The following is a 24,315-nucleotide window of genomic DNA, read 5'->3' as shown; positions in this document are numbered from 1 at the left end:
CAGGCAGCGGGCTCTGACGGCCGGGGCAGGCAGCGGGCTCTGACGGCCGGGGCAGGCAGCGGGCTCTGACGGCCGGGGCTGGCCGAGAGAGTCCTCCTTGCTTGCTATGCCACGCTGGTCCTTCCTCCTTGACAAGCCAGGACGCTCTGCTGCTGCTCCGAGTTTGCCCTGAAGGTCTCCGCGCATCTGGGTCCTGCGCAGAGCTCTGGAGAAACACAGCCCTTTCTCTGTGGCCTTTTCCCTCTGCCCCCCATTCCCTGCCCCCCCCACCTGCAGTCTCCACTGTCTCCGTGGTCCTGCTCTGCCCCCACCCGGCCCTTGAGTCCGGGGTGAGGAGCAGGAGGGCGGGAGGTGGGAGATGCTGCTGCCGGGGAAATGAGCAGAACAAACCGCTCTGATTGGCTTTGGGGAGGCGGACACTGTCTATATAAATGGCAATCACATCCTCTGTGTCTTTAACTGTCACAGGGAGAGGAGAGAGAAGAGAGAGGAGCGAGCAAGCACCGCGGGGCTGCCTGTGAGTACTGCTCCTTGTCCTTGTAGGCCGGGGGACCAGCCCCACTGGACAGTCCAGCTCCTGGATGGCTGTGGCCCTGGGGTCTGGGGACCAGAGGTTTACCTGTTGCTTTCAGCTAGCGGTTTTCCTCCAGCTGGTTTAGGATGGCTCGGCATCCTGCTGCGGGCTGGTGGGCACACGATAGGAACTTTTTGCAAACGTAGGTGCCAACCCAAGTCACCTGTCTTTTTGTGTGTCTCTAAGCAACAAGTCAGGGAAAGAAGCAGAAACTTCTGACTTTTTTTTTTTTTTTTTTTTTTTTTTTGCCTGTGTTCTCTGAGCCACAATAGCAACATAACAAAGCGAGTAGAAAGGAGCTTCCAGGCTGGTGCCTGGTGCATCCGGAGCCCAGGGAGGCCAGGAGATGGGGTGGGAAAGGAGGTGGCTAGGAACCAGGTGGACCCAGGCTGCTTGGAGGGCACTGCATGTCCCCTGCCAGGGCTCCTGCCCTCCGTGTACAGGAGAGCCAACAGTTCTCCTACAAGATGGTTATAAATACCTGTTCTGATGTTTGTAAGGGGCGGGGCACACAGTAGGTGGTCAATAATGAGAGCTATGGTATTAACAAGCCAGTCACCAGCAGGTGGGATTGTCAGAGGGGGGGGTGAAATGCTGCCCAGTGCTTCCCTGTCCCGGGGAATATTGTTTTCTCCAGTTTCCAAGGGAAGTTCAAGAAAGTGATCCAGGTTTTCCTCCCTAATCCTATTTCTCTGTCAAAAGCTCTGAGAGCTGGGTTCTTCCCCTTGGTTTCTCCTCCAAATGGGCAGCATTTTTTGTTCTGAAACAAAACCCATAGCAAAGGTGCCAGTTACAGCATCAAAGCTGGCCTCTTTGGGTTTTCCACGCTGCTGGAGAGACAAACAGATCCTCTCTGCCTGAGGTGTGGGGGGGTGCGGTTCCCCAGCAGATACAGCAGACATCCTGGAACAGTTCTGACAGGATGAGTGTCGGGATGGTTCTGTAAAGGAGCAAGTTTGTGTCCTTTACCGCAGCCTCTTTCTCTCTTCTGGACATGAGCTGGGGGTGCATCTGTGCACAGCCAATTTGGTGAAAATAATTAAAAAAAAAAAAACCCTTCCAAACCCTTACAAATCAGATAAATAGCTGGAGAATTTATTTACATCTGTTTTCTCCTCTCAAGGATGTGCATCATTCTGAAGGTTTTACCCTGTAACCTTAGAAACTGAGTCTGGTGGCAAGTTTGGGGAAAGACTCCAGGAAAATTAGGCTTTGTACATTAAAGAGGTTGTGAAGTGTCTCGAGTTGCTCATTAGCATTTCTGGGAGGCGATGCTCAGGGCATCAGGGGGCAGAGTACAGGCACCGGACCTCAGCAGACCCGGTCTGATGTTCCAAGGGCACAAACCCACCAGAGAAACTGCCTGTAGCCATGTGGGCTGAGACCAGCCACCTGCTTCCCTGAGCCCATTGCCTCATTTCTAGGGTGGGGATAGTATTGCTACTTTGCAAGGCTGGCGTGAAGATGGGGAGGACACCACTGCCCTGTGTAGGGTAACGATTTCAGCATTTGCCTGGGTTTGGAGGAGGTGGTGGAAGCACTTCTCCTGGGCCACAGAGGACCGTGAAGTTGGTCCAGCCTCTGCCCGTCTCTGCCCAGGTTGGGGCTCAGATCAGAGCTGTCCCCTGTGTACCTGCTCCAGCGTGTGGTGAAAGGGCAGTGCCCAGACCACACTCTGGGTGGCACGCGCTGCCTCTCCAGCCCAGACCAGAGCCTCCTCTGGCAGCAGGTGGCTCAGGAGCCCATGGCCACTGGCCACAGCTGTCAGGAGAGAAGGCTGACTTCAGCCTCCACAACGTAGCACCAGCCCCCAGTGCTCCTGTTCCTGGTTGTATAGCCTGGGTCAGGGCACCAGCGCCTCTGAAGCTTGGTCAGACGACGATAATCATACTCACGGGCTGGGTTGTTGAGACAGTAAATGAGATAGGGCACACAACAAGCCTCGCAGAAATTAGGCAGCAGTGACTCATCTGCTTTTTCTGACAATAGAATATGACAATCCTGGGTCAGCGTGTGCTTGAGGTCTGACTTGGGGAAGCCTCAAACACAGATTTTTTTTTTTTTTAACGACACTGGGGACAGACCAGCAACCCCCTCCAAGGAGCAAGAGGGAGTCCGTAGTCAATATTTACCACTGACCTGATTTGTGAAAAAAAAACAAAACAAAACAAAAAAAAAAAAAAAACAAAAAAACAAAAAAACAAAAAAAAAAAACGGAGACTCCCCGAAGACTGGGCCAAAGCCAACTAACCAGACTCCTGATGGCAGGTGTTGTATATTTGGGAAAAATGATAAATCAATATGTGAGTTAGCCACAGGCGTGACTGCTATTAAGAAGAAAGCAACCAACTAGAACATAATTTAATATCTCGAGTCTATGGAAAAGGCAGCTGGTGGTGGCCTTTTGTGACCTATTAATGTGACTATGAGAGATCAAGAGAAAGGGGGTGAGCATTTTAAGGGCGAGGAGAGAGGCTTTCCATGCCAGGAAACTGTCTTCTGGAAGAGAATAGAATTAATTGGAAATGGGAGGGGCGACATTAAAAATCAGAATGGCTGGATGGTTCTCGTACAAACTTTTCAGAATAGCAAAGACAAAGGAAAGTGATAAAAATTTTTAAATTTTCAATTTTGATTGAAAAGAAGTTTAAATGTAAAGTGTGAGCCAATGATAAAAGCCAGCAGAGATGGGGTGTTCATGCTTGCTGTGCCGAGGGGTGGGTGACATGTTTGTGTCATCCCTGTTCTTCTGGAAAGAAACAGACAGCGTGCAAAAGAACAGCAAACCTTACACCTCTTAATCCCATTGGGGAATTGACATGTCTGAGGGACGAATTCTATAGGAAAACCAAGCAACGTGGCTCACGACGGCCGCAGCCGATGAAGGACAGGCGACCTGGGACCTGGGAAGTTTGCCCAGCAGGTGTTAGTAAGGGTACATGTGTATGCTCTGTGAATACAATGTTGCTTGCTGTAATTGGGCCATGTGAAGCATAAGTGAAAAAAAGAGGAACCAAATAATACACATACCTTGGTAACCACTGTCCAAATTGTCCAAGGCCAGGTGTAAATCAGAATAATATCAACAAGTTGGCTGCCCCCATATTTTTCTTCTGAAATTGCTGCAGGTATCAACTTCCCAGGCAGCTTCACGTGTCAGGATACGTTTTGCAGGGAGGCGGGCAGAAGCAGCAGTCTGTCCCCATGGGAGTAAAAGAGAAACTGTGACACAGATTTCTCTGTGGGTTCTGCCCATGAGAACGGTCAACCAGGAAAACACTGAGGCTCGATCTTTGTCCCTGGCAGGGATATCCTCCTGTTTGCCTTGCACTGCCCTGGGGTTCTGTCGTCGCCAGATGACCCAGCGGGAACAGGACTGAGTTATAACGTGATGATTTCCCAACATCAGTAGCAACGAAGGACAGCTGCACACAGCCTTGGAGTCTGGGGGGCTTTCTGCCTGCAGCATCTCTCTGCCCGGTGTACTGGGGAGGAAGCAGACAGCCTCCTGGAGCAGAGCCAGGATTCAAGCCCTTCTGCCTACTCTGATCCCAGAGGCACGTTTTTTCTACTCCCGGTGGCGGCCAAGAGGTAGAGCATAGTCCTGGGCAACTACAGGCTCAGATCTGATTCTGTGCAGTGTAGCAGGGCCAGATAGCCCTCGGAGGCCGGCCAAGCTGGCCAGATGGGAGGAGGCTTCCTGGGTGTCCAGCACTGACCGGGTAGAACCCCCGGGCCCATCAGCTCATATGCTTACAGGTTAATGGTTATGCATCTTGTTTAGAATCCTCAGTATAATGTCCATCTTCCAGGCCGGGGGTGGGGGTGTGGAGAGGTCAGGTGGCTTGGCCACAGGCACGCCTGCAGCAAATAGCTGGAGCCAGCCCCTTGTGTTCCCTTAGGTGGTGACCCCTGGCTGAGCCCCCAGAGGCCCTGTGGAAGCTGCCTGGACCTATACCGCCTCTAGGGGGCATCCGGGAGCTCTTCACTGGCCACTCAGGGGGAGACCGGTTTCCTGAATTTAGTTCTTTCTCAGGGTTTGTCAACCCATACCCAGGCCACGGTTGTCGGGGATGTGCCAAACCTGTGCTTGAGTCCATTACACTCAGGAGGGGCGAGGCCAGGGGGCAGGGTCCAGCTGTGTCCCTAGCCTCTCAGTGCCAAGGCTTTCCATTGGTTCGAGGGGATGGTAATGGTCCTAACAAGGTTATTACAAAGATTAATAAGAATATATGCCATGAGGGATGCTTGGGGGGGCCCAGTCGGTGAAGCATCTGCCTTCGGCCCAGGCCATGATCCCAGGGATCCCTCCCGCTGAGCAGGGAGCCTACTTCTCCCTCTCCTTCTTCCTACCACTCCCACTGCTTGTTCAATCTCTCTCTCTCTTCTTCTCTGTCATAAATAAATAAATATAATCTTAAAACAACAACAATAACAGTACATGCCACGAGGTTCACATGGTACTGTGAGCTAACATCTGTGCTGACCGAAGAGAGTCCCTATTTCAACAAGGACACCCCAGTATACGTGAAATTAACTGAGTGGAAGACAGTGGTATGTGGGTAAAATGAGGCACCTGCCGTAATTATTGGAGCTACAGGGAAGGGTGCTTTGGCGTGAAGGACACGGTGCCCCGAAGCTTTGTCACCACTCGCTTCACATTTGGGAAGGGCCCTGACATCCCTGGGCCCTAACATTTTAGATTTCCCACCTGTTAAATTAGGGTGGCAATTGCTCGGGCATAACAAAGCTTTAAATGCATTGGAAAGCCCATCTTGTATTTCTAGTCTTGCCCCTTCCCTCCTGACCCCCGCTCCCAGGCACCTGGATCCTGTAAGTTTGGCCAGTGAGAGGCACTGGTGGGAGGTTGGAGGACAGAGGTATCCACCTCCGTTGTGACACTGGCTGAGGCTCCTCCCTGTGCCAGCTCTGTCTGGGCAAGCCTAACCAGGTCTCTGCTTTGCGCAAATGATGTGGATCCTGTCTCGTGGAGCACGGTCTGCTCCCCATGTCCCTCTTGTCTGGGTGGGAATGGGCATGGAGGCTCTGAGGGGTTAACTGGCCTTCCTGTCTTACCATAAATTACCCAGTTAATCAGCAGTGAAGATAAGGTGCAAATCCAGGACTCTGAATTTAGAGTCTACACTCCCTCCTGTGTGTGCACCGCCTCCTGGGAACACCCACTCTGGTGGCTTCTCCTCCTACCCGAGTGAGTCTATGGAGTTTCTTGGTAGCTTGTAGAGCTTGCGTGTGGAGGGCCATGATGACATGATGTCTTCATGCAAGACTTGACTTGTTAAGACAGCTTTCTGGAGGAGTGTGGGGCTAAGCATGTAGAGCAAAAGCTCCGAATTGGGGACTCCAAAAGGAGCAGTTGTAGGAAAGTCGGTCTGAGCCCTAAGCCCTGCCCCAGTCCTGTACCCACCTCTCACTGCACAATCTGATGCATCCTTGAGCACAGCCCAGAGTGCCAGGGATCAAAAAGAAGCTGCAAGATTTTTGATGACTGCTTTAATTTCTTTGCTGGTTCTGGGTCTGTTCAGATTTTCTATTTCTATTTCTTCTTTCTATTTCTTCCTATTCAGTTTTCGTAGTTTAGGAATGTATCTAGGAATGCACCCATTTCTTCCAGATTGCTGAATTTGTTGGCATATATTTGCTTATAATATATTCTTGTAATTGTTTGTGTTTCTTTGGCGTTGGTTGTGATCTCTCCTCTTTCATTTGTGCTTTTACTTATTTGGGTGCTTTCTCTCTCTCTCTCCCTCCTTCTCTTTACCCTTTTTGATAACTCTGGCCCAAGGCTTATTGATCTTATTAATTATTTTAAAGAGCCAACTCCTAGTTTCATTGATCTGTTCTACTGTTCTTTAGGTTTCTGTTTCATTGATTTCTGCTCTGATCTTTATTATTTCTCTTCCCCTGCTGGATGTGGGCTTTATTTGCTGTTCTTTCTCTGCTCCTTTAGGTGTGCGGTTAGGTTGCATATTTGAGATCTCTCTTGTTTCTTGAGAAAGGTTTGTATTGCCATGTACTACCCTCTTAGGGCTGCCTCTGCTGTACCCCAAAGGTTCTGATCTGTTGTGTTTTCATTTTCATTTGCCTCCATGATTTTTTTTAAAATTCTTCTTTACTGGTTGTCCCATTCATTCTTTAGTACGTTGCTCTTTAACCTCCACGTATTTGTGGTCCTTCCAAATTTCCTCTTGTGGGCATGAAGGATGGCACGTGATGGAATGAGCACTGGATGTTATAGGCAACTGATGAATTACTAAACTCTATCTCTGAAACTAACAATACACTGTATGTTAATTAAATTAAATTTTAAAAAAATGAAAAGAAAAGAAGCTGTGTTTGCCATCCAGTGGGATTTCCATTTTGTAATGGAATGTTCTCTAGATGATTTTGAGAACCGTAGTTGGAGAAAAAGGTGAAATCATGTTTCATCAAAAGAGAGGGGGGAGCCGTCGCTGCTGGCTCTCCTACCCCACAAAATGAAGTACTTTTGCTCAGTTAATACATTTATTTTTATTTAGAAAAAATAGACTGTTTTTAGGGTTGCAGGAGAATTGAGGAGGAAGTTCAGGGAGTTTCCGTATATTCCTTCTGCCCTCTCTGCCGCTGCCCCCCACCCCTCCACACATACCATTTCCCCTAGTTTTAATAAAAACTTTTACCTGAATGTCAACTCTGAGGGGCACTTACATCCTTATCCCATTTAATCTCTCCAGAGTGTTTAGAGGTGGGCATTTTCACAAGGCACCTTGGCGCGGGGCTGAGAGGGAGTGTCAGAAAGGGCAAGGATGGGCCTCAGGCCCATTCCCACTAAAGAGATGGCCATGCCCCTGCCTGTATGGCCTCTCGGGGCCTTGTTGGGATCCTTTGCACACTACACAGTCATTGAGGAAAACATTAATTTAAATGACATAAAGCTCCTGAATGACTCATTAACTGGAGTCTTTCGAGTTATGGAACAGCACAGGGCTTTCCTTCAAGGTAAGCTGAGAGCGTGCCACTCTTGCTGTCAGAAGGACCCCATTGCTAGAAGCTTCCTCATGGTCTGGATTAGAAGCATTTCTCATGTTGGGGTTATTTATGCTTTTCACCCACAGAGGAAATGTTCATCAAGAAACCAGGTGATCCGGGGGAAAATCTGTACAGTTACTTTTATGCCTAGATTGAGACTGATATGCTGGAGGAAAAGAGACAGGTCTCCGTCCTCAGGGGAGAAGCGTGTTTTGAATTCTAATTATGTTTCGTTTTTCCTGGGATAGTGTATAAAAAATGTAAGCACTTTTTTTTTTATCAAGTTAGAAGAGGAAGGCCAGGAAAGGCTGCAGTGTTCAGGGTCCCAGGATTTGAGCAAGACCTTGGCTGCTGAGCCCTGGCAAGCAGGACCACAGACAGGTTTAGAGCAGAACCTTGCAGTGGGTCCCCGACCTTCCCAGAGGGACTGACTTCCCACTCCCATTCCCTGACACCCAATTTGTGGTCTTGGTTGGTCCTGCCAGTTCAGCTGTGTCATCACTGAGGTCCCATAGAAGCTCAGCCCCCTGACATTCACAATCTATGAGATATGATCTAGGGCCTGGCTTGGGTTCTGGCCAAACCACTGTGGCTAGTTTGGTTCAGGCTCTGGGGGTACCGCTGGAGCCAGAGGAGAGGGAAGTTCAAGTCCAAGGTGAACACTGAGGGTCTAGGCTGGGGGCCCTGAGTCGATAGTGAGGCTGGAGGACCAGAGACTCAGCATGAACTAAACAGGTGGGGCCCCGGTGGGGGTGGGTCAGAGTTCCGAGGGGACCATTTTCTCTCTTTTAAAAAATTTTTTTTCTTTATTTATTTGAGAAAAAGAGAGAGCACAAGCAGGGGGAGTGGCAGGCAGAGGGAGAAGCAGTTCCCCACTGAGCAGGGAGCTGGATGCAGAGCTTGATCCCAGGACCCTGGGATCATGACGTGAGCTGAAGGCAGATGCTTCACGGACTGAGCCACCCAGTTGCCCCAGGACCCATGTCTCTTGTGGCTTTTCCTGTGGCAGATATGGGATGGTCTTGTAGTTACAACTGTCTTAAAAGTAAAGAAACAGGTATAATAGAGCATATTTCAGAAACAAAATGTTTACAGGATCTGATGTTCTGTTCATCCATTCATACACCCACTCATTCATCTCTCTCAGTGAGCAAATATTTGAGGTGCTCAGTATGGTCCTGGGTCAGTGCTTGACGCTGTGAAGCAAAAATCAACAGTTGAGGACTCAGCATGGAGAAGGCCCAGTTAGCAGAGAACGTCACAAAACCAAACAAGCCCTGGGCCAGGCAGGAGGAACGAGGGGGTGCAGGGGCATTCAGACCTGTCTGAGATTGTGGGCCGGAGCTGTTTCCTGCCCGGCACTGACTGAGAAGCAGGTGGATTGCTTGGGGTGCAGAGGTCTGGGTCGAGCTGGGGTCCCAGCACCCACGAGTCATGACAGCCGTGGCAAGAAGATCACAGGGACTGGCCTGCCCAGTGATCAGATCATGTCTTCAGAAGCTTGGGGTGGGGGGGCGTGGGGGGACATCAATCACAGACTTTATCACTGTCTGCATATTCCAGCCAATATTTGCCCAGCTTGGGGGCATGAGATATCAACCAGCTACAAAATGAGCATGAGATTCTCTGGGGCTTCGCCCTCTTTAAGAGCCTTCTGCAAAGGTCTTTATGGGAAACAATAGGCAAATTAAAGGCAGAACGAGGGCAGAGTGACGGGAACATAACGAGCTGGTGTCATCTTACAATTGGGGAATATTTCTTCAGAGGGTGAGTTGATGTGTCTGTCCATTTTCCCTGGGGCCCCCCGTGTGGCCGTCCATGCTAGGTTGTTCCTGGTAGAAGGGGGCCGCCGATTCTCCGGGAAGCAAAGTGTCCTTCTTAATTCTGCCCAACTTTCTCACGCTGGGTCTTCTGCTAGTTTCCGGGCTAACCCACAGCAGGGCACATAGAGCTCATCCGAATATTTACTCCATAGGGCAGTTTTTTAAAGACTTATTTTATTTATTTTAGAAGGAGAGCACAGTGGGAGGGAACAGAGGGAGAGAGAAACACAGCAGACTCTGGGCTGAAAATGGAGCCCGGCACAGGGCTTGATCTCAGAACCCCAAGATCACGACCTGAGCCAAAACCAAGAGTCAGATGCTCAACGGACTGTACCACCCCAGTGCCCCCTCCACAGGGCATTTTTACAGTTGTTCCCGTGGTACAACTCATAAAGGAAAAGCTCATGATATCCGACTACATAAAAGCTGAAATTCTTATAGATCTGAAGAAAATTGTCAATAAAATCGGGTTAAACAACAACAACAACAAAAAAAACGAAGAAAACGTCTGCAGAATACATCACAGACATAATGGCTGTTACAGGAGAGTTTTCGCAATTAAATAAAAGCAGGAGACAAGCAATTCATAAAAGAAATCCACATGGCAAAGAAATAGAGAAACCTGTTAAAACCTATTAATCCAAGTAAAACAGAGTCATAGATACCTATGATGCCAGTAAAGCTTAAAATGAAGTTTCCCAAACCCAGTGTTGGCCACAGCACAGCAGACCAAGCACTGCCATACATTTCTACTGGGAGACCATTCTGGGGAGCTAGAATTCTGGGGAGAGATGTGGCCTTGGGCTTTACTTATTTGTTTGTTTGATGATGACGGGTTTAAAACAGTTTTTTTTTTTTTAAGATTTTATTTATTTATTTGGCAGACAAGAAAGGGAGAGAGAATGCACAAGCAGGGAGGGTGGCAAGCAGAGGGAGAGGAAGAAGCAGACCCCACTGAGCAGAGAGCCTGATGTGGGAATGGACCCAGGACTCTGAGATCAGGACCTGAGCTGAAGGCAGATATTTAGCCTACTGAGCCCCCCAGATGTCCCGCCAAAACACCTTTGAAACACCAAAAATGTGTATTTCTATAAGACTTTGTTCCGTAGAAACTACAGGTCAACGCTCTTCCTTTCAGAAAACCGTAATTCCAAACAAAGTGTGCAGAAATGTACATTGTACCTGCCGGTGTTTTACAGAAATGCCAATAACTGACATTTATTGAATGTCACTGTTCAAAGCTGTTGCCAGGTACTATTCAATCGTCACCAAAAAGTCCTTTGAGATCATGCTATTACTACCACGAATTTTGTTTTCAGATCAGGTTTGCCATGGTGGCGATTGACGTCAGATGGTATAAGCAGTAAACATCTGAGTCAGAGGCTTTTGGCTTTCAATCCTGACATGTTGGCCACTGGGCTCCCCCAGCACTTTCTCCAAAGGCTGCAGGGACCGACCCAAATGTTCAACAATTGAAGTGTATTGTGACTATAGCACACGGAACCTGTGAAATACAAGCAAGAATGAGAAACCACATGCTGGAAAAGTATTTATTAACATGGGACACGCATGCAAAATTGCTTCGTGAAAAGCAAGGTAGCAAAAAGACCTGCAAATCTATGCAGTTTTAGTTGAATTGGAATCATGTCAACTTGAAATACCTTGAGGTTTTTAAAAAGCAAGTATTTACTCTCTGTGCAAAATTGGAAATAATCAGTCACTCTGAATGAAAAATCAGTTTCAAAGCCTGCAGAGCCAGGGAATTATTTACCAGAAGCTATGCAGATAAAGCTTTGTGGCTCTAAGAGCCTTTGGAAAGTCTGGCTGTGATATCCCAGAGGAGAAACAGAGCTCTCCTTGGCTCTGAGCTTATAAACGCGAACAGGGACTCCAGGTGATCATGGGTTTTTAGCGTTCACTGTTGCTACAACTTAGAACCATACTTTATGTCCCAGTCGCTGTGACTCATTCATTCACTGGATGCAAAATGTATCCCCAAACAATAACACGGAGATAAGAGTTTGGTAAGAGCTGATCTTGAAGCAACCTAGGAAAGTCTAACTCATATACCAGGGAGTGCTCTGAGGAAAGCATCCTGGAGACTGGAGAGAACACTGAGGCATGGAAAGGCATCCTCAGACTGGCTCACCTCCTCCAAGAAGCCCTCCTTGAGCAAACTTCAGTCCTGCTTTCATGAGCCATCTTCATTCATGCTTACTTCAGCATGCTGAGCCCAAGTTTAGCAAAGAATCCCGCCAGCCAGCTCTTCAAGGAAAGCTCTGCCCTTGATATCCAATCGAGGTCTTCTTTCCCCACCCCGGACCCCAAACCAAATTACTCTGAGTCATGTTCATCTACTCCTTACCCTACCTGTTGGCTATAAATCCACCACCTTTCCCTGTTGCACTGGGAGCTAAATTCAGTCTCTTCCCCATGGCAGTAGTCTTGAATAAAATCTTCTTGTGCATAATAAGTGTCTGGTGAATTATTTCTCTTTAACAACTTATATCTCATAAATAAGGACAAGGAAAATCCATAGACACCCTGCATGGACAGTGGGAATTGATAGAAGATGTGCTGGCATTCTGATACCAACTTCATCACCTGTGCTATGTACAGAAGGTGTGGAATCACCCCCCACCCAGCACGTGTGCCATGGAAAAGTCAATCCTGAATTATGATGCTTTTAACTGTGGGAGGAATTAAAAAATGTGCCCCTTGCTCAGCACCCAGTGGTCCCTTAGAAATCCAGGAAGCATTCTGGAGGGACAGAATTTTGCATCAGAATTCTGAGTGGTGGGATTCCAGGTGAATATGTTTCTTTGTGTTGTCTCAGATCCCTGTTTCGAAAATACTGCCAGTTCTTATTATTCACAGACCTCCTCCCTGCAAATTTACCTACGTGCTCAAATTGTAATCCCAAAATCCATCCTCATGGTGCTTTCCTGACATTTCACAATGTGCACAGTATAACTCGATAACACATTTGAGCGGCTCATTGTGCTTCTTTCCATCTGAGGTGGAGCAAGGCAATAGCCCACCTTCCTGTGTCAACAAGTACTCTATGTAGTGTCATAGTGTTCAAATGGTCGGGTTAGTCTTGATAGTTTCACTGTTTAAAATGGTTCACAGAGGGGTGCCTGGGTGACTCAGTCCCTTAAGCATCTGACTCTTGATTTTGGCTCAAGTCGTGATCTCATTGTCATGGGATCTAACCCCTACATCAAGCTCTGCGCACAGCAGGGAATCTGCTTGAGATCTTCTCTCTTCCTCTCCCTCTGTCCCTCCCCCTGCTCTATATAAATAAATAAAATCTGAAGCACACTATAGGGGTCCTGCATGTACAAGGCATTTTGTGCCTTAGGGAGAAAACACATGTGTTAGAGAAGCCCCCTGGCATGAGTTAGAGTGCAGTTGGTCATGAGTCCAGTCTTCATCAATGAATATCAAATAAAGCATCTTTGAAAAAATACAACAATATTATGTACTGATTGGTTGACCTATTTGTGACCAGAGATTCAGGATCCTCACCCTGCCTTTACCCTGGGGGCAGTGTGGTGTCCATGGAGACTTTATGGAACCTAACTGCCCCGTGTATTCAGGGCACCACCTGTGTCTTCCTGATGTCCTAAGAAAGGGAAAGGCTGGGTCTGGGAAGCAGGTTGCATGCAGGACTGTGGTCCCAGGTGGGATTGGATCAAATGGAAGCAGACACAAGCTGATAGGAGGTTACATACCCAGGGCTCTGGCTTGAGTGCATGACACGCACCATGTGAGTTCACCTCCACACCTTCCTGAGGAATCGGCTTTGTCACCTTCAGTTCTCACGTGGGCACAGGGGCTCAGAGGGTTACACTTACCTGTTTCTGTCTGGCGGCTATGGAGGAACAGGGCGGGACTTGGTTGGTGCTTGTCATGCCGGTTGGGATGGACCAGGACGAGAAGTGAGTGCTTGGGGCCCCGTTCACTGATGCAGAGGATAAGATGAGCATAGCCAGCCAATGGTAGGATGAGCATTTGGTTTGTGTGTCCAAAACCAGTGGTGTTTCCACCCATCCAGACGCGGAAGGAGGTGCTCCCACCTGGGTTCTGGGTGTTTCCATCACCGACCAGGCTGTCTGAGCAGTCAGCTTGCCGGGAACTGCCCCGGTCCAGTTGCAAGGTTGTCATAGTTGCTAACCGATGTATTTTCTCTTGCTGTGAAGGTTCTGCCTCTGAATAAGACTGGCCACCATGAACTCAGGTGAATTCCGAAGGAGAGGGAAGGAGATGGTGGATTTCGTGGCTGACTACTTGGAAGGCATTGAGGGGCGCCAGGTCTACCCCGACGTGGAGCCCGGCTACTTGCGGCCCCTGATCCCCACCTCTGCCCCCGAGGAGCCTGACACATTTGAGGACATCCTCAATGATGTTGAGAAGATAATCATGCCGGGGGTAAGTCTGGACCCCAGGCTGCGAAACAGAAGGGCTAGTGTTACGGTGGCACCTACTGGGTATCAGGCACGTCATACGTGTCATGCTACCTGTCCTCACAGCCACCTTGCTGGCGAGCCAGCTGAAGCCCAGAGAGGCTAGGTAATCAGACTGAGGTCACACAGCTAGTAAGTGACGGAGCCAGGACTGTGCCCCGGATTGTGCGGGCTTCCAGGGCAGTGAGTATGCTTCTCCCCATAGATCCCCAGGTCGGGTCCCGCTCTGAGCCCGGGGTACTTGCGTGAGCCCTCATAGGAACTTCGTTTCCACCCCTAGTGGCTTGTTTCAAGTAAGTTCCTTGCTCAAAATAGAGCAAGCACCTTCCTAACATTCTTGTGTTCAGCAAGGCAAATTGCTTGCCCGGAAGACATTATTTATTTTACTTGAGAAAGGGAGGGGGCGGGGCGTTTCCCTGCTTCTCTGCAAATTCTGTCCTTGGAGGCAGACCTCTTTATCCGAAGTCATGAGTCACAGGGCCACTGACCCGGGGCAGGGCTGTTCCTCCTGACCAGTGTGCCTCTTTCAGACCAGCTGCTCACTTTCCACCTCCCACGGGTTTTCCTTGACATTTGTGCTTGGAGCAAAGTAAGGGTTTCCTGTTCTCGCCTTTGAGGTTGTGCAAACACCCTGAGCTGCTCTGCACTAAGGCCCTAAGCCCCTCCAGGGGAGGTGTGGTTAAATGTCAGGTAGTGGGTGTGGCAAAACACTCAGGGCTGGGTGGCTTGGACCACTGACATTTATTTGCTTCTCATAATCCCGAGATTAGGAATGCGAGATCAATGTGCCTGTGGATTTGGTTCCTGGTGAGGATTCTTAGCCTGGCTTGCCGACGGCCACCTGTGGGCATCCCTCTCCTCCTTGCCAAGGCCCCCAGAGGTCCCACTCCTAATGTGATTACAGTGTGTGTTAGGGCTTCCACACAGGAATTTGGGCAGCACAAGCATGTTCCATGATGGGGAATGTGGGAGACGACGGAATTTGAAGATTTCTGGTGGAGTGAGAAGGGGGCATTTAGCAGTGTCCCAGCTGCACTGGTGCGTGCACTGTCCTGAGTCCTGGGGTTCCTGGGTGGGCTGCGGGGACAGTAGGTGACCTCTCGGGGCTCCTGTCTGCAGGTGTGCAGAGTCACTATCCATCTGGAGCGTGGTGTGAGCTTCAGGTCAGAGTGAAAGCAAAGACACAGGGACCCCCAGTTGTCCTTTGCCCGGTGTCAGGGCAAGCAGGGAGGGGACAGGGTGAGGGGACCACTTCCTTCATAGAAATACGGGAATTTGTAATTCACGAAGGCATTGTCATGAACATAAAAACATTTGCATTAGATTCATTTTGTCTGCTGGACCTGAATGTTTACTTCTTTCTCCTGATTCTTCAAAGAAATTAAAGTATTTTCTGGGCCCCCGAAAGCATCTCACCAGCCCTGGTCACTGGGCCTGGCATTCCCTATGCCCCCTCAGGTCCACTGGCAGCCTCTCTTGCCTGAGCTGCCCATGCTGGGACTGTGCTGAGCTTCTAGCTCTCTCCAGACCATTCTTCCCTCCTTCTCAGTCCCCACAAGCTGTTGGCCATACCTGAACCCACCCCAGGCTGAATGCCCTGGTCCTCCCTGGTTTTCTGCAATATGTGTCCATCCCTCCACCCACTCTGTGCTCCGGGAGCACATGCTAGCACCTGGTCCTCCCAAGGAGGGTCCCTGACCTTAGCCTGGGGTGCGGATGACCGTGGTGGCAGCAGGACTGGTCTTAAGTCTCCAGGACCACTCCCAGTTCTCGGAGAGCTCCCAGTGAGTTGCCTTCACAACCAGAGTAGTCTTTTGGGCCACATGGGGTCCAATGGACAATCAGTAACTAGTTTATGACAGAAGAAGTATTTGCATTTTTCTCCAGACTAAGAAAACGAGGAGCGTTGGCAGAACCCCTCCATCCCTAGGGGCGGAAGGTGTCTTAAAGGCTTTATTTCTTCTGTTCCCCACCTGACAGGCTGGTCAACAGCAAGAACAAATAGAACAAGCAGGCACTGCCCCTCCTCTACCTACCTTCTCCCCTCCTCCACCTTCCTCCCAGACTCTGAGATCTTCCCAGGCAGCCCCATGTTCCCAGTCCTAGATCCTCCCACCCCCAGTGGGCTGGCTGGGCTCCTGACACCCCCACTTCCCCCAACACCCCGGTGTGGCCCCACTGCTGCCGTAGCCTGGGACCCTCCAGCCAGGTGGAGACAGAGGAGAGGAGGGATATGGGGGATGATGGAGTTGCAGTTGCTCGAGGGCATGCCTTGCATAGGAGAGTGAGTCAGCGGCAGGAAGACCAGCTGAACAATTGTGAAATCAGACTTGGTTTTTTCTCTAATACAGATTTTACTTTTTTAGAGCAGTTTTAGGAAAGCCATGCTTCTACCCGGAGAGATGGTATTTCCACTTCTGTTTGCTCTCTGACGGGGGCACCTAACCAGAATTTAAAATACAGGGCAGCTTCTGGGACCTCCCCTGCCATGAGGGCCAATGGAGGGCCCCTGGGTCCTCCTCACACAGGGCGGGGCTCCCTCACACCTTGATGTCTGCACACAGGTGACCCACTGGCACAGCCCCTACTTCTTCGCCTACTTCCCCACGGCCAACTCGTACCCAGCCCTGCTTGCCGACATACTGTGTGGGGCCATCGGCTGCATCGGCTTCTCCTGGGTGAGCTCGGCAGGGGGGATCCTGGGGGATTCTGGCAAGGGTGGAACATGCTGCTGTGGGGACAGGGCTCCTGGGCCCACAGGACCTGAGCAGGTAGCTGTGGCACCTGCGCAGACAGAGAGGGTCTCAGCCTCGGAGTGAGTGTCTCATGAGGGAATTTAGAATTCAGGGAAATAGAATGAGATAAAGTCTCCTTTCTAGGAAAAGAAAGCCCAAGTCTGCATGCAGCACTTTTTTTTTAGAGGTACTTGGTATGAATTGAAATCACAACCGAGGCCTTAGACTTTCTGCAGCCCGTGCCTGGGAATCTGCATTCCTGCCAAGCATTCCAGAGGATCTGTGCATACCCTGCAGCTGCCTGGGGCTCATTCCATCTGTTGGCAGCCTGGAGAGGACCCTGCCCATCGGCCGTGTGGAGCCATGCGGGGCAGGTGACTCTGGAAATGGGACCAACTCCCGCCCCCATGCCAGCAGTCCCAGCACCACCTTATCTGGAGATAAAATGCCAGAGGAGCGGGTGGGTTCAGCTCCTCCTTCCAGCTCCCTGCTCCCAGGTCCAGTGCTGCAGGAAGGATTCCCTCCTCCCTAAATGCAGAGCTCAGAAGCCAAGCAGCAGGCCAACAGCATCAGGGATCCCAGGCCTCTTGCGTCCAGAGTGCCACCAGAGTGGCTGGTGCCTCTGAGCTGAGCGTACTCGTGCGTGATGACTCGTGCTGACCCAGGACCCAGGGCAGGGGAAGGACATGTTAGCATCTCCTTGCCCCCCCCCCCCCGCCCCACCTGACTTGCTGGCTCTTCAGACGAGACTTCCTAGGGGACCAAGTCAGCTGCCCAGGAAGGGTTGGGGGAGGGTCATCCCTGGTTCCCTGCCGTGGGTCTCTGAATTGCTCTCTGTCAGGTGCCCAAAGCAGCATGAGTGTGGACCGGGTGGCCTCGGTCACCTCCCTGTGTCTCTGATGATCACCCCCTTCTAAAGGACACTTTTTTTCATAAGCTACTACAGCAGATTTCATTAGCCCTGCTAGTCCAGAGCCATTCTGTCCCTCCTGGGTGACTTGGTGTCTATCCCATGGTACATGTGCTTTCTGAGGACAATCTGATTCCTCTGGAGCCTGGGCGGGCTGCTCCTTGGCTCCCCTGGCCAAGACATGAGTTCCTAACCGCAAGTGCACTTCCCACGCCTGGAGCTGATCTTGACTGGGATGGGGTAGGACCCTCCCCTGGGGCACACTAGCAGGCAGAACATTCTGCTCCACTTCCCAGCCACGTGTCACAAGCTGGTGTGCACCCTTGGGTTGGGGACAAAGGCCAACCTGCCCTCTCCCCTGTGCAATGACAGAGGAGTGCCCAAAATGGCAGAACACCATCTCCAGCTCATAAAAGGTAAGGTCAGTGGCCTGACCTGGAGGGCTCCCAGGAGATTCGGGCCACCTGGAACCCACCTCCCAGACTGCATCCAGTCTCACTGCACTCCCTTGTGACTGGAGGAGAATCCACCAGTGCGTCTTTCTAGATCTTTCTGTGTATACATGGATGCCTAGATGGGGTTGCACGTGGTGCTGGTGGAGAACAACCCAGTCCATAGGGGTTATTCTGGCCTGAACCTTCCTTCCTGGCCATTCCCCCAGTCCTAGTCGAAGAACACCTATCTGAAAGTCCTTTCAGCTCATTTCAGACATTTGAACAGCATCTGGGGCTGGGAGATTTTAATCTGGGGTTCAGTGGAAGAGTAAACCCTCCTGTTGCTCCCCAAATTCTGCAAGACCTGGCCCGTTGTTCTGACACCAGTGTCTAGAGATGTGTGGCAGAGAAGAGGGGGGAGAGGAGGGTCTCCCTGGGACCCAAGTCTGTGGGTGGGGGACAGGGAGGTCACTGTCCCTTCTGGGGCAGATCTGGGATCTAGGCACTGTGGGTCCCTCAGTTCTCTGAGGGTGAGAGATGTCACATGTGCTAAGCTCTCTGCAGAACACGTGCCCAGAAGGGGCCCCCGTATTGCTTTCAGAGTTGCCAGAGGGAGGGGTCCTGTTGCTGTGCCCAGTTGGGGGGAGCAGTCTCTGTTGAAGTTTCTCCCTGGGACCCCCAGATGGGAGAACATGCCATCACATTAAACCCTCCCGGGGAGGGCCTTTTGGGAAACTGACGCTGAGATTCTAAGTGACAGAGGGTACCTGTTTATGACAAGTTGACAGGCGGCTGATCCCTGTCTTCCTGCCCTGCTAGGCCGCAAGTCCGGCGTGCACAGAGCTGGAGACGGTGATGATGGACTGGCTGGGGAAGATGCTGAAGCTGCCAGAGGCATTTTTGGCCGGACAAGTGGGAGAAGGGGGTGGAGTGATCCAGGTAACACAACAGGGGAGGGGTGCCCAGCTTCCTGGGACACTGGGGTTACACACCAGGGCCACGGGGGCAATTGGGAAAAAAGAGACACTTGAGCTTTCATGGGACCTTCTGGAAAACAAGCAGTTAGGAAGCCTCTCGACCTGGGTAGGGTCCTGGCGCTGTCCACCTCTCCCTCCCCCAGGCTCCGCAGATCAAAGTCGCTCCTGAGTGATTTCCAAGCTTTAATTCATTTAATTCTATAAAAGGCTAGGAATTAGGGGCCTTTTTAACCCCACTTGACAGGCAAGGGGCCTGAGGCTCAGAGCTGTGAAGGGCCCAGCCCACAAGCCACCACCTGCTGGTAAGTTCTAGAACTGGGCTCTCAGCCCACATCTGTCTCACCACAGGGCTATGACCGCCACCACCCAGATCACCATCCTCTGAGCGGTGAGTGCAGCTGTGACTGAGTCATTCCAAGGCTTCTAGAAAGTGCTGTATCAATGAGAACCAAGGTCATCTGACGTGGCCACCTTCTCTACACCCCGTGTCATTCTCTTCACTGGTCATGTGCTGGTGACAGCGACGACGTCCCAGGGTGTGTCAGGGATAAGTCAGGCACCAAGGACGGTCCACGTCTTTGCCACTGGGAGGCTCAGGACAAATGCCACCAAGGAGACGTGGGCTTTGTGCTCTTTTCACTTCCCAGCATGGACGATGGGCTCTGATGAACCCACCATCTTGCTTGGCATCATTTTTCTGGGATCAAGTATATGATAATGAAATTGGGTGAACACTGTTGAGTTTAAAGGCTCGGAGAATCAGTTAAGGCAGCTGTACCTCTGTCCACTGGCCAATGAAAACTCTGAAGCCTGGGTGCCTTTGTGTGCAATCACCTGCCTGGTCAAGTAGGGAGCAGGTCCAGACCAGGGCTTCTGACCTCCATGTGTCTGTTTTCTGTTACTGCTGTCACAGATTTTGGTGGCTTAAAACGGCACAGACCTGGGACACTTGGGTGGCTCAGTTGGTTAAGCCTCTGCCTTCAGTTCAGGTCATGATCTTAGGGTCTTGGGATTGAGACCTGCCTTGTGCTCCCTGCTCGGTGAAGAGTCTGCTTCTTCCTCTGCTGCTCCCTTGCTTGTGTTCTCCCTCTATCTCTCTAACAAATGAATAGAGTCTTAAAAAAAAAAGAAACAACACAAAACTATCATTTTATAACATTGTAGGCCAGGTGTCTGACACCTGGGGGCTCCAGGCGAGAATTGTTCCTTATTTTTTTTAGTTTCTGGAAGCTTCCCACAGTGCTGGACCATGGCCCCTCTTCCATCTCCAAAGCCCGCAGCATTCTGTATCTCCGGCCCCTCTTTCATAGTCACGTCTCCCTCTGACCACAGATGAGGAAGGTTCTCCACTTGCAAGTCCGGGATGATTCTTTTAATTTGATGCTTCTCAAAAATCTTACAAATACCCTGTAATCTCAGGTGTGCCCTTCATACCGACAGTGACTTTTTACTGAATGTCTTCCCTGGGCTAGGCTTATTCCTGCTGCTTTATGTGATCCTCATTCAACCTGCATTATCAAGAAGTTTTCTCATAGCTGAAGGACCTAGAGCCAAGAAAGGGGGCATATCATGCCCAGAGCGCGAGCTAACTAGAGGCAGGTGACCACAAATTCCACCAGCTCAGTCCTGACTTCTTGCTTGGGTTCGTGTCCAGAGGTTCTATCTTGCAATTTTCTTTACTTTAAAGACAATTCCATTTTGCAGAGAGACCTGTAGCCCCAGCATCATTGGGGTCCTGGCATCTTTCAGCCCCTGGCGTCAAATCCCAATTCCCCCAGTTTTGCTGAAGAACACAGGCGACCATGCCTGTTTGCAGCCAGAAGCCCACCTTCCCAGCTGACCAGGCTGATCGTCTGCAGTCCGTGAGGCCCCAGACAGCACGGCTTGGTGACAGCCATGGGGCCGGAGCTGTGGGGGACGCCGTGCCCCTCCGGGCTGTTGTCATAGCTTCTAGACGTCAGCACAGTGACAGGCAACAGAGTCAAACGGCAAATCATCCTCTGAGCTGGACGAACCTGCCCAGAAAATGGTCTCTTAATTGGGTTTGAAAGCTCTTGTGGAAGAAAAGCCAATTGCTCGCTGCATGTGGGGTGACACTTAAAACAGTCAGAGGCGGAAAGGGCGGCTCTGGCCCCTGAGTCACTTGTCACCAGCATGTCCTCCTGCTTGCGTGGCAACCTTTGTCTGCTGCAGTGAAAGCTAAGATGTCATTATGCAGGCTCAGCCTGGAACAGACGCCTGCTCCCCCCTCCCTGGCAAAGCTGGTCTTCCCACAAAGGGCCGAAAAACTGCCTGGTTCCTGTTCTAGGCCTGAGCCTTTGGGCTGCTTGGGAGTCTCTAGAGCTCAGGAATTTCATTCCTTCCTTGGGCCATTGTATGTGTTCAATCACTTTTGGCTGCGTGAAGGAGGGGGACTTATGTTTCAGCACCTGGACAGAGCCCAGAGACAAACCCCAGAGTGAATCAGCACAGCCATTCAAAGCCTTTCATTAGCAAGTGGGTCAGGGGAGAGCAGACGTTTGGGGGTCAAGACCTCAGGCAGAGGGTGGAAGGTGGGGGGGGCTTCAGTCCTATGTGGGTGTTGGGGGCAGAACAAGGCAGATAGATAATTCAGCACAGCATGGAGAAGCTGTGTCTTTCAGGAAGCTTCTCATGCTTCACTTCCGATGAGAAGGAATGAGCCAGCGGATCCAGGACGCACACACTGCCGGGCTCAGGAGGAAGCCCAGAGCCCTGGAGCGGGAGGCCCAGTGCCTGCTCTCAGGGAACTCAGATTCCCTGTGAGGCCCATCTAGCCTTGCCAGCCCTGTTTCTTTAATCACGTTTGGAAACCTTTCTTCTAACACCACTTCTACAAAGATGGCCTGAAGAAACACAAAACCCACCTCACAGGCCAGATGAAGAGAGGATATCCTGTAGACTCGAGCCCATGCGTTTGAGCTTCAAAACTCTGAGTAAACCTAAATTATGTTCACACTTCACCCGTCTCCCGAAGGATATGCGTCAACTTAAAAGAATGAGTAAAAGCACCGAAATGATAAAATGGAAGAGGAAATCAGGATCCATGAAGGGAAAGGAAGAGAAAACGTTAACGGGGGAGGGTGACCTAATGATTTTCTCGTATATTTCTCTGCAAAAACCGTAAAATCGTACAAATCTGTCATACACGGCAAAAATCTACCTTCTTATATTTCTTCCTTTCTAATGTTAATACTGTTCAGCTCCTGGGTTTCTTCTAGGATTTACTTAAGATGTGGTGGTCATCACCAGTGGGAAAGAGGGGCAAGGCTATACATGTGGGGACCCCCTCCCCTCACCTGGAAGGGCAGCTGGGGCTCACTTCTACCCCTGCCACTTGCTAGCTGCTCACCTGGACCACGTTAGTTCCCTTCTTGCTGAGCATCCATTTCCCACCTGATGATGACAGACTTTAAAGACAGTTATTGTGCAAATGACATGGGAGAGCACGGCGGGTGCAGAAGCCAAGTCCTCTTTACCCACTCCCAGCCGCACATGTGCGAAGGTTGCAGCGTTCTTTTTGTTGTTGTTGTCGTTGTTTTTAAAAATTTTATTTATTAAAAAAATTTATTTGTTTGACAGAGATAGACAGCGAGAGAGGGAACAAGCAGGGGCAGTGGGAGAGGGAGAAGCAGACTTCCTGCCGAGCAAGGAGCCTGAGGTGGGGCTCGATCCCAGGACCCTGGGATCATGACCTGAGCCAAAGGCAGACATGAGCCTCCAAGTGCCCTGAAGACTGTAGCACTCCCTAATGCTTTGCTAGAGTTAAGGTGTTGACATTAGTTGTGTGAGTCTGCTGACTTCAAGCTTCTGAGTCTCCCGGCAAATGCACCTCATTTTACAAACAAATGCAGATGTTTCTGTCCAAGTGGTGATGAGCACAGAGCTGGGCAGCAGTGCTGGTTCTGCTCTCCTCCTCCAGCCTACACTGGGAGGACTCCCCTGGAAAAGGCATGCCTGGTGCCTTTGTATATTTCTCTGCAAAACCTCGAAAGCTTACAAATCTCTCATACTCAACAAAAATCTACATTCTTTTATTATTTTTTTTTCTTTCTAATGTTAAACTGTTCAGCTCCTGGGTTTCTCCTAGGATTTACTTAAGATGTGGTGATCGTAAGCCATGGGAAAGGGAGACAAGGCTGTACATGTGGTGAACCCCGCCCCCTGCCTAGAAGGGCAACATGTGCTCCAAGTTAAGTGCCCAGAGGTGCTGACTGAGGGGTTAAGCAAAACAGACAAAGCAATGCCAAAGGCCTCTGCCTATGGCTCAGGTCATGATGCCAGGGTCCTGGGATCAAGCCCCATGTCCTGCTCCCTGCTCAGCGGGGAGCCTGCTTCTCCCTCTCCCTCTGCCTGCTGCTCCCCTGCCTGTGCTCCCTCTCTCTTTTTAGAGCGATTCTCTTAGAAGGAATCCTAACACTAAAATGGCAGTCCCAGGGGTTCCGATTTTTCCTATGTGAAGGGGAATCAGCTCTGTGGCTTCACATTCATCTTTTAAGAAAAAGAGGGACACTAGGGATGCCTGCATGTCTCAGTTGGTTAAGCGTCTGTCTTCGACTCACGTCAGGATCCCTGGGTCCTGGGATCAAGTCCCACATCGGACTCCCTACTCAGTGGGGTGTCTGCTTCTCCTTCTGACGCTCCCCACCCCTATGGTCCTCTCTTTCTCTCTCTCATTCTCTCTCAAATAAATAAATAAAAATCTTAAAAAAAAAAAGAAAGAAAGAAAAGAAAAAGAGGGATGCTAAAGACTCCCCACAGTTCTGATATTGATTCCTTCGCTGCCCCTCGAAGCTCATTTTGACCTTTTCTTCGATCCAGGGAAGCGCCAGTGAGGCCACGCTGATGGCCTTGCTGGCCGCTCGGACCAAGGTGGTGCGCCGTCTCCAGGCCGCCTCCCCGGGGCTGACGCAGGGCGCCATCATGGAGAAGCTAGTGGCCTACTCATCGGATCAGGTGAGGGGGTCAGTTGAGCATGTCGGTCCCAAAGTCCATCGAGCCTCTATGATCAGAATCTTTGTTTTGTGTCCAATCCGATCCAAACAAAACCATGCGACCTTCCCAACATTTCCACAGCAGCCGTGTTTGACATGGGTGTTTGGTGTTCTGTCAGTGTGGACAGGAGGTCATGCAGGTCCAAAGGGGGTTAACGCACCAGGGTCACGGGGGAGCGCCCGGAGGGCTTGGGATCCTGAGCCTCCTGTCGGCCATTGGGAGCCACAGTGAGATCCAGACCCCAGGACAGAGCCAGGTAGGAGACAGCAGTGGTGGGAGCCCCAAGGCAGAGAGGGGCGCCCTCGTAAGAAGGTAAGAACTGGCCTTCCTGGAGTCCTCGAGACACAGTAGATC

At 50.6% G+C, this 24,315-nt stretch overlaps 1 protein-coding gene across 5 annotated transcripts in view; it reads left to right on the top strand.

Annotated features, from left to right (window-relative positions):
* The window catches only part of DDC (dopa decarboxylase), a 78,095-nt gene that overhangs the window by 7,600 nt on the left and 46,180 nt on the right, over positions 1-24,315 (top strand). For 2 of the 5 annotated variants that reach the window (XM_059397189.1, XM_059397192.1), the window contains exons 2-6: positions 469-517; positions 13,629-13,857; positions 16,457-16,570; positions 18,791-18,910; positions 23,788-23,922. In XM_059397189.1, the coding sequence (XP_059253172.1) occupies positions 13,657-13,857; positions 16,457-16,570; positions 18,791-18,910; positions 23,788-23,922 (570 nt within the window). In that variant the 5' untranslated portion in view covers positions 469-517; positions 13,629-13,656. The remainder of the gene's footprint in view (positions 1-468; positions 518-13,628; positions 13,858-16,456; positions 16,571-18,790; positions 18,911-23,787; positions 23,923-24,315) is intronic. The other 3 variants (XM_059397191.1, XM_059397193.1, XM_059397190.1) reach the window with 2 other exon arrangements.

The sequence above is a fragment of the Mustela nigripes genome, chromosome 4 (assembly GCF_022355385.1).
Source record: "Mustela nigripes isolate SB6536 chromosome 4, MUSNIG.SB6536, whole genome shotgun sequence".
In the NCBI taxonomy this organism is placed as follows: domain Eukaryota; kingdom Metazoa; phylum Chordata; class Mammalia; order Carnivora; family Mustelidae; genus Mustela; species Mustela nigripes.
Note: the sequence above shows the minus strand (reverse complement) of the source record. Positions and strands in the feature narration are given on the sequence as shown.